The 10,000-nt window shown below is 47.8% G+C and overlaps 1 protein-coding gene across 8 annotated transcripts in view; it reads left to right on the top strand.

Annotated features, from left to right (window-relative positions):
• esrrga (estrogen-related receptor gamma a) overlaps nt 1-10,000 on the top strand; it is a 133,919-nt gene that overhangs the window by 73,507 nt on the left and 50,412 nt on the right. For all 8 annotated transcript variants that reach the window (XM_035533065.2, XM_081721436.1, XM_035533066.2 and 5 more), the window contains one exon: nt 8,994-9,409. In XM_035533065.2, the coding sequence (XP_035388958.1) occupies nt 8,994-9,409 (416 nt within the window). The remainder of the gene's footprint in view (nt 1-8,993; nt 9,410-10,000) is intronic.

Here is a 10,000-nt window from a genome sequence, read left to right as displayed (position 1 = left end):
GCGTGGTCACATCGTGTGGCGCTCAGCAGACAGGAAAATCACTGGATGGGCTCAGGGCAAAGCATGCTGGGAGTCGGAGGCGCACGATTAGCACCATGAACATCAGTGCTCGATGTGTGACACACTGTAAAGGCAGATTAGATTACTACTTTGATCTGATTCCTACTTTACCTGCAGTGCCGTGGAAAGGTCAGAGGGCAACAGTTTAGAGGAGCATGCTGGGTCTGTAGCACCCCCCCTTCATCGTGGGGGTTTAAATTGACATGAATTTTGACTTCACAGTGAAGTACAGAATCTCATCCAGTAGCACAGAGGCAAAATACTTCCAGAAAGATAACAGCAGTGTTGAGCCAAGAGTCCTGGCCATTTCCTGATTAGAGTGTACACAGCACGGCCTCTACGGATCACTCTGACAGAGTGGCAGGGACAGTGTTTTCCAAAGCAACGTGCCAGTGTGCAGCATACAAGCAGAACACAGCATCCCAGCCTAGCCTAGCTTCCAGGCAGAGATGTGTTAAACAGATTTACACACACACACACACACACACACACACACACACACACACACATAGAATTTCACTAGCAGCAGTATTGGGGGGATTTGAAGGTAGTCATGCAAGCTCTCGGATATGCACACACACATGCACACTTGCATTCAGTCACACAGTGGCATAAGCTTTTGGGGGTTTTAAAATCAGGAGAAGAGCAGAACAAACACACACACACACGCACACACAGACACGCGGAGGATCACCAGATCACTGGGCGTCAGTTCTGTCACTACTTTTAGACCTATACTCAAATTAACCCTCTTACCCACTGAAGCCCTTTAGTAAAACAGACAAATATCTGTCTTTAACCACCCCGCCCCCCCAACACACACACACACGCACGCACATAACCCCCCCCCAAAAAAAAACAATTCCAGATGTTCTGAAGCAATTACCAAACGCTCAGCATGTTCCGCAGAGGCGTGTGGGATGGACTCACTTCACTTATCTACCCCCAGAGATGCTCTTTTATTTATATGATCAAACACAGCGAGCAGGTTTCGTTTGCCAGGGGAACGGCTTGTTACTATAAATTTAGCAGCTCACGCAGTAAACCGGATCGCCTTAACCCAGATGGAGCTGCCAACGGCTTCTGGCCACAGTGCTGGTGCGCAGATTAGATTGAAGGTTATAGCGGTGGAGGATTATTAGATTAGATTGCAGGTTATGGCTGTGGAGGATTATTAGGCACCCGTGCCGATAAGAGACAGCAGCGGCATGCGGAGCGGGATCTGGGCCAAGGGGGGCCCCGGCGGGCCCCGGCAGGCTCTGGCGGGTTCTGCCGTTAACGTTTCACACTCGAGTCCAACCGCAGTGCACCCACACAGTACCGAGGTAACGGGACATTTGCAGGGCGCTTGTCTTAAGCATCGACAAGTCAACCATGTGCATGTTTCTTTGTGTGTGTGCACGTGTGTGCGGGCGTGCATGCGTGCCTGCATGTGTGTGTGTGTAAGTTTAAATCAAACCATACTATAAAATGGTGCTGAAATAATATTAATTAGAAAATGAATAATAAATATGATATAACAATAATAATCATCTTTTAATATGTGTTTACATTTGGGGCAACTTTAACCCTTGTTTTACTGTTCATAACTAGCCTCTGTCTGTGTGCCGTGTTCTGAACTATCTTCTCTGCTTGAACTACTTTCCTTGTTTTCCTGTACAATTTTGGAAGACAACAACATTAACTTTTCATGAGCCATGACAGGTTTGACAGAGTCTGCCGGTGCACCCCACATAAATACTGCATGCACACTCACAAGCATTAAGTATTGTGTTTAGTACAGTCAAATCGGTGACTCCGTCTATGAGCTGGTGTGTCCAAAGGATGTGAAAGTTCCTGCATACCTTAATGAAAAAAAATGCCTTTATCAGAGAGAGAGAGAGAGAGAGAGAGAGAGAGAGAGAAAGAGAGAGAGAGAGAGAGAGAGAGAGAGGGAGAGAGAGAGAAAGAGAGAGAGAGAGAGGGAGAGAGAGAGAGAGAGGGGGGGGGGGTTTCTTGAGGCTGGGATGGAGGCTCTGTGTACAGGAAGAGAGGCAGCCTGGGTATTACAGACGCAAACCCGATTATGGGCAGAATGTGAATTAGATTTGGTAACAGATGGTGGTTGGTGTTGAAAATTTAAGATGCTTTGCAAAGGGGTGGAGGAGTGGTGGAGGTGGAGGCAGCTTGGTGCATCTTTAACCAGGCGGGGGTTGGTGGCGCAGGGCAAGAGGGAGGTGGGGCCGTGATAGACGCCTATAACTCACAACAATCCCGTCTTGACAGCCAATTTCAAGATTCTGATCTGGTTAAAGACACGGCTTTCCCTGCTTCGCTCCCCGAAAACAACCACCCCCCCCCCCCCCCCCCTTTTACACGCTTGTCATATTTCCTGGAATAAAATCCTCTTTAACAATCTGTTTAATAAATTGTGTTTTTAATCCCTAGTTTTTTTTTAAGCCCACTTTTTTATTATTATATTTACGTGCAATTTCATTGAGTCTGCAGCTCATCCTCTCTTATCTGGCCAGCGCTGAGTTGCCTTCAAACTGATGAAGGGTTCTTCTCTAGGAGGAAGTGCTGTGGAGATGTTCGGAATATTACTTCCTGAGAAATGCCATGGCCTGATTGTTGTGCTCGCGCTGTGGTGTGCGCTGTCAGTGGCGTTCAGAAACGCTGCTTGCGCGCCTGCCGATAACGCAAGCTAATATCACTGTCGTCCCAGCTAATAATCACGTCAAACTTTCTGCTGTCTCTGCTGTTTGACCTGCTGCGACAGTTGACATTGCTTGGAAATTTGGAACATTTAGATGGGATGGGTCCATGGGATAGCCTATTTGCTACTGACCTTTTTGCCTTAGGGAGAAGAAGAGATTGAAAATGTGCGTGTGTGCATGAGCATGTGTGTGGGTGTGGGTGTGTGTTTTAGGTCTGTGTATGTGTGTTTGTGCATGTTTGGAGAGGGGCATCTCACCTGATAAAGCTAACACATCTCAGCAACACACTTATCTGATTGGCCTGCACAGGAAAATGACCTAAATCATCGCGATTTTCATCTGTAAGGGTGCCAGAGTGCATGCACACACACATTCAACCCTCCCCCGACACACACATGCACGCACTCACAGACTGAGGCCTTATCGTCTTTGGATCAAGCCAAGCCTGCAGTGTTGTCCGTGTGTGTTGATGAGAGAGAACACAGCCCTCCAAACCGTTTTCACCACATCTCCTTACCATCCCATCCTCTTACTCTGTTAAAGCCAATCAGTCCTCTATATCTCTACAGAAACTCAGCCATTCAATCATTTGCTATACCCTTACATATAGAGACTTCAGAGACATTTCAAAGATTCGAAATTCCACACCAGAGATTGTTGTTGTTGTTGTTGTTTTTTATCTAAAAGTGCTCTTAAAGAGATTTTTACATACATATTATGAAGAATTCAAATTTAAAACACAACCAGACAGCAGAAGCGTGGGTCTGGGAGCACTGTGCATTGTCTCACACTGTCTCTGAGTGCAGTGCTTCCACAGACAGCCGTTGTACTGCCTCTGATCAGACGGTTTTATGGGCGTTCGGCCCACTATACAAATGTGGTTTTGCCATTATCACATTGATTGCATGTAATCAGAGGTGTTATTTTGCAGCCAGTCATCGACAATGAAGTGAATTACTACTTTCCAACCCAGTAATGTTATAACAATTGATCTCCCCACACAGCCAATAAAAGAGGCATAGGGCTTTCTGTGGCTGTGTTTCAGATGTTGGTATAACTGTAATCAGACACCTTAGCTCTAATCTTCTGTCTAAATGCATAATCCTGCCTAAATGCATATTCTTTTATGACACTGTAACACTCAATGTGACTATGTACGCTGCTTGTAAAGTCATTCTGTGTACACATTATGGCAGTCCAATACAACAGTCATTATGCCACTACCAGTTAATTTCATCCCTTCTTAAGCTTGTTTTTTTTTTCTTTTTAGTATTTTTCTCTAGTAAATATTCCATTTTCTCTTTGGTAGATGACCAGTGTGCAGGAAATAAAATATTACAAGTGCAATAGACTGTTGTATGTAAAAGAGGATTAGGTAGCACGGTGAGGAAGAGGAATAGGTAGCACGGTGAGGAAGAGGTAGCACGGTGATGAAGAGGATGAGGTAGCACGGTGATGAAGAGGATGAGCTAGCACTGTGATGAAGAGGCACATATTATCTCCACCTCCACCCAGCATCTTCCACGAGTCATCTTATTGAGTGTAGCCTTCATCGTCTTGCAGTCAGACAGCCTCAGTTCGGATGGAGATGGAGCTGAGGATGGGGGTTGGGGGTTGGGGGGGTGGAGGAGAGAGAGAGAGAGAGAGAGAGAGAGAGAGAGAGAGAGAGAGAGAGAGAGAGAGAGGGAGGATCCGTGGCCATACCTTAATGCAATGATTGTGTGGTTGGGCTCTGCAGTTGTCAAAACACTGCCTCAGTCAAACAATCGAATGACACCTTGTCATTGCCAAGTGTTTTCTACAACTGTTTTCCGGATGAATGTAATGCCTGGGGGGGGGGGGGGGTGAGACTTGAAATAGAGATATGGAAAAAGAAAGAGAGCGATAACTATGGGGAACTATAGAAAAAGAATCCCTGTGGTCCTGTTCCCTTCAGAGATTTACCCTTTAAGAGAGGGGAGAAGAGTTGTTGCTAAAATGGGATGTCACCAGAGCCTTGAGCCGCGTGTCCTTTCTACTGCCACTCTGTGCCGAAGCACTTTTGGACACAATCACAGAAAAGTGACTATTATTATCATTATTATATAACTAGTGCCAGGTATACAGTACATGAGGCAGCACTGTATGTGAGCACATCTATACATAATAATATCGAACACGACATTCTGCACAGCTTACACATACTAACATTTACTGCAAAGGCATCCAACACCTTCCCCATGGAGGTGTTCTGCAGGCACTGTGCTCCTCAGCCAGCTGCAGGAGGTGCATGTCTCCCCTCTGCTCCTGGTGCTCTCCCCACTCCCACCCTGCAGGAGGTGCATGTCTCCCTGCTAGAGGAACGACACGTACACCCTATTCTGGAGTTGCGTAGCCCTGATTCATGCCAGTGAAGTCCAGCGCAAGAAAAGGTTAACACGTTTCATAACAGTGCAGTGTGCTAACGCCTAACAGTGCCAATTTAACTCGTGAACCATTTTTAATGTAGGATAACAATAAACCCATAACAATACAGAACAGCTGATTACTTTCATCCGTTTGTAGGAAATTTTGTCTCCCCACAGTACCATTGCCAGGCCTTACTTAATGCCCTCCACTTGACAATGGTTAGTTCCATTCATAAGCTTCAACTAAATTTTAGTGCTTTTCCCCGTAAAAACTTCTTTTGTTAATAGCACACCACGGAATTGAATCCGGCACCAGGCATCACTGAAAAACAGATAAAATCATTACCTCTCAAATGGTCTCTCCTCTGACAGAAAGGGCTTTCTTTTCTTCTAAAATATAGGCTTTAGAATTCCATTTCTCTTAGAGCTAATGTGAATTTTACTGCCTCTAATTTTAGATTCAAGTGCAGCCTAGAATAAAAATCCGTCGTCTGACAATTGAATTTATAGATAGTTGTGAATATTGCTGGCTCGGATTAATGGAGTCATAGAATTTCAAAGAGCGGGAAAGGGAGCGAGAGAAAGGGAGGGAGAGACAGTGAGAGAGAGAGAGAGAGAGAGAGAGAGAGAAATAGAAAGGGAACTTTGGGGCTAAGTTAAAGACCTTGTCTGCTGCAGCGAGACTTAAGGCGGTTCTAAAGTGTTCTAAAGGAGGAAGTGTTACACAGCTTTCTCCTGCTCTTTTGTTTGCTTGGATGGAAGGCTCTGGGTCTCTGGCTCTCTGGGAGTGACAGTGCTCATCCTTTGCCACCCAAACCAGTTTAGCCCTGGTGCCCATAAACAGAATAGGGGAGCATGTTTACAGTGTAAACTTTGAGCAGTGTAAACGGGTGCCTGTACCCGTTTTACCCAGCGTTGTACAGATAAATGTGCAAGCTTTATATGCTCTAAGATGCGTCTGTGACCCTATGTGCAGTGAAGGTGTGTGTGAGTGTGTGTGTGTGTGTGTGTGTGTGTGTGTGTGTGTGTAAGAGGAGCTTTTTCCTAATCGATTGCCTGCAACACACCCTAGCAGTTGGCCTGAGTCAGCAGATTTAGACCAAACGTTTGAGTGACACAGCACTGCTCCTCATACAGCTGTATTGCAGCTCTCCTCAAGACTCCTGCATCCGACTGCACCTGGGACCCGCTTTTTAGATGTAGAGATGTTCCGCTTGTTCTATAACACGTTCTAACCATAAGGGATCAAATGTACTTTACCAATATACGTCTGCAGGCACACAACGCCTACAAATAAAGCCACTGGTTTCTGGAGCTTATTGGAGCTAAAATGTATTCCTTTCTCTCATGCTTGTTGCTTAAATGAAAAGGTAGTAGTTCATTTCCTCCTCTCTGTCTCTTTCTCTCACTCTCTCTCTGCCCCTGCCCCCTCTCTCTCACTCTCTCTCTCTGTCTGTCTCTCGCTCTTCTTCTACTTTATGGGCCTCAGAAGAATCCCTCTTTTACAGGCTGACTGGCTTTTTAGGGCCCTCATTTAGAAGTGGCCTTCCTTAATTAAAAGGACCTTTGTGTGGTCCTGCAGCCTGCCTGCTTTATTTGTCCTCTCTCGTCTCCTGTGTCCAACCTCCCTCCTCCGCCTTATGCGTGTAAATCTTAACTGGGGGCCTTTTTTTGTCTATATAACTGCTGTGCTCCGTCACTCACGTCTCAGGTTCGAGCACTTTGACACTAAAGCAGTTAAGCACAAATAGACAGAGAGCCTGTACATACACTTGTGTTGTTGTCTTTTTTTTTTATTTGTGGTGCGTGTGTGCGTGCATGCGTGCATGTGTGTGCATGCGTGTGCGTGTGTGTGTGCATGCGTGTGCGTGTGTGAAGCAGAATTCCTTGGCAACAAATAACTGCATTTTGGTTATTGGTGACCTTCAGGCAGTGTTAAATTAGTCAGGCCCAGAAGAGGCTCCTCTCGCCAGGCTGTGGGTCCTGTGGATTGTTGTCAGGGGGGATTGCTAATCCACTCTGCCAGGCCTTGCAGCCTCCTTTAAGACAGAGGAGAGATATCTATTAATTACAGCACTCATTAATAGGACAGTCCCCTAGGACTGTGTGGGCCTGTGTGTGGGGGAGGGAGGAAGTGGGAGGCCGTCTGAACTAAATGGGTTTGGCAGTATTGAGCAGTGGGTTGTGGGGGGTGGGTGGTAGTAATATGGAGAGGTCTGTTCTTTTGTTAGCTTTTAGATCTTTTAAATGTGTGTGTGTGTGTGTGTGTGTGTGTGTGTGTGTGTGTGTGCGTGCGTGCGTGCGTGCGTGCGTGCGTGTGTGTGGGTGTGTGTGTGTCTGTGTGTGTGGGTGTGTGTGCGTGCGTGTGCGTGCGTGTGTGTGCGTGTGTGTGTGTGTGTGTGTGTCTGCGTGTGTGTGTCTGCGTGTGTGTGTCTGCGTGTGTGTGTCTGTGTGCGTGCGTGTGCGTGCGTGTGCGTGTGTGTGTGTGCGTGTGTGTGTGTGTGTGTGTGTGTGTGTCTGCTTTGACTGACGGTGGGTGAGGATGATGGAGCTTCAGTTCCCCTCCACACTGATTACATTCATGTAGAACAAGTTGATATTGACTGTGGAATGAGTGATGGTGGCAGGCTCCAGGCATCATGTCTCACGCTCTCCCCTCTCCTCTCTCTATTCTCATCCCTCCATCCTCACCTCTCCCCTCTCCTCTCTCTATTCTCATCCCTCCATCCTCACCACTCCCTCCTCCCTCCTCACCTCTCCCCTCTCCTCTCTCTATTCTCATCCCTCCATCCTCACCTCTCCCCTCTCTATTCTCATCCCTCCATCCTCACCACTCCCTCCTCCCTCCTCACCTCTCCCCTCTCCTCTCTCTATTCTCATCCCTCCATCCTCACCTCTCCCCTCTCCATCCTCACCACTCCCTCCTCACCTCTCCCCTCTCCTCTCTCTATTCTCATCCCTCCATCCTCACCTCTCCCCTCTCCATCCTCACCTCTCCCCTCTCCATCCTCACCTCTCCCCTCTCCATCCTCCCCTCTCCCCTCCACAACCCCTACAACCAGCTCTGGCTGCAGGCTACATGGCCATAATGCCTGTCACGCTGCATTTCGATCACTGTGTCCCACCCCTTTACTTTTACTGCCTGCCCCAAACAAGGGACGACCACGTGCTTCCATCCCTGGTGTGGTGTGTCACCCTGTTTTTGGGAAGACATATCACGACATTACTATAAGCTAATGCATCACTGTAATTCATTGTGAAGTTGAATGCGTCCTCCCACGGGACATGGATGTAAAGGTATTTTATATACAATATATACAAATACAGTATATACAAGCGATGATATAGTCCGGCATGGTGGTTACTGGAGGTTAGCTTTGAATCAGAGTTCCTCTTCTGAAACATGGGAACACCTGTAATAATCACTGCGTTTGAGTTCTTCTTGCTGGATTTTTGTCGCTGTGACTCATCCTGCTGAGTGCTAGTGCTTTAAGGTTTCATCACCCTCCTTAGTTCCTGTCCGTCCATGTAGATATCCAGTCACATAGAGGTTTTAGGCCGGCATGTGGCTCTGCTCTCATATCTCCTCCCAGAAACGTCGTTAACACTGGGGAGAAAATGGGAGTGAGTTCACCATCGGAAGGCTTTATGTTAGCTGCTGAGTGTCCCTTTCGCCCAGGTTTAGAAAGCTCTGAGTGAGATACAGCAGGTTTGGCGCACCACCGCGGCGCGTCCTGGCCTGTGCTAGCCTTCGCCAGTCCGTCTCTGAAAGGAGGACGGTGTGTCTCGTAGCACGGCCCGAAAGGACGTGACTTACACGGCATTCTGTTCTCCCCCATGTCTTAAACAGGCTGCTCTGCAGGATGTCCAGCAAAGAACGCCACATTGAGTCCAACTGCCCCTCCTACATCAAGACGGAACCCTCCAGCCCAGCCTCGCTGACCGACAGCGTCAACCACCACAGCCCCGGCGGCTCCTCGGACGCCAGCGGCAGCTACAGCTCCGCCATGAACGGCCACCAGAACGGCCTGGACTCGCCCACCCTTTACGGGCCGGCCAGCGCGCTGGGACCCAGCGGCACCGGTGCCAAGCGCTACGAAGACTGCTCCAGCACCATCGGCGAGGACTCGCAGATCAAGTGCGAGTACATGCTGAACTCCATGCCCAAGCGCCTGTGCCTGGTGTGCGGAGACATCGCCTCAGGCTACCACTACGGCGTGGCCTCCTGCGAGGCCTGCAAGGCCTTCTTCAAGAGGACCATTCAAGGTTGGCTTTCACCCTCCCTCAGCCACTTGTGCCAAAGGGCATGAATTCCTGGTGAATTTCATGTCCGACCCAAACGGTGGACGGCCAAGAGTTTAGGAAGTGTGGTCTGAATGAGAGCAGGGCATATACAGCCATTGAGCTGCTTTAGGTATTGCAGGAGAATGTGAGTAGGAGAACCACCCACAGTCTATTTCATACAGTATAATAATAGATCCTTAATATAAGATAGCATATTCACAATTCTACATGCATTTATAACAACATAAGAGCAGTATGTTCAAATATCAAAGCACAGATGTGAAAATAACGTAGAAATCTAAGCTCAAACACATAAGTGGATGAAGAAGTGGGTCAGATGCTGTGTTTGGCCCGAACACAAGCCAGGACCTGCGATGGTGGGAAATTGACATATTGGTATGTTTCATCCCATTAGCCAATGAAACTCTTGGTAATTTCCAAGCCCGCTTCATCCAGCTGGGTGTTTATTGACTTCCAGGCTGGCTGCGTTTTTTTGTTTTTTTTTGGTGGGGGTAGGAGAGCATAAGGGCTCCAGGAGCTGAAGCGAGGTTGGAGGTGGAAGGGGTGGAGGGG

Source organism: Electrophorus electricus, chromosome 10, assembly GCF_041902795.1.
Source record: "Electrophorus electricus isolate QZ-2024a chromosome 10, ASM4190279v1, whole genome shotgun sequence".
NCBI classification, from domain to species: Eukaryota; Metazoa; Chordata; class Actinopteri; order Gymnotiformes; family Gymnotidae; genus Electrophorus; species Electrophorus electricus.
This window is presented reverse-complemented; position numbering and strand designations above follow the sequence as displayed.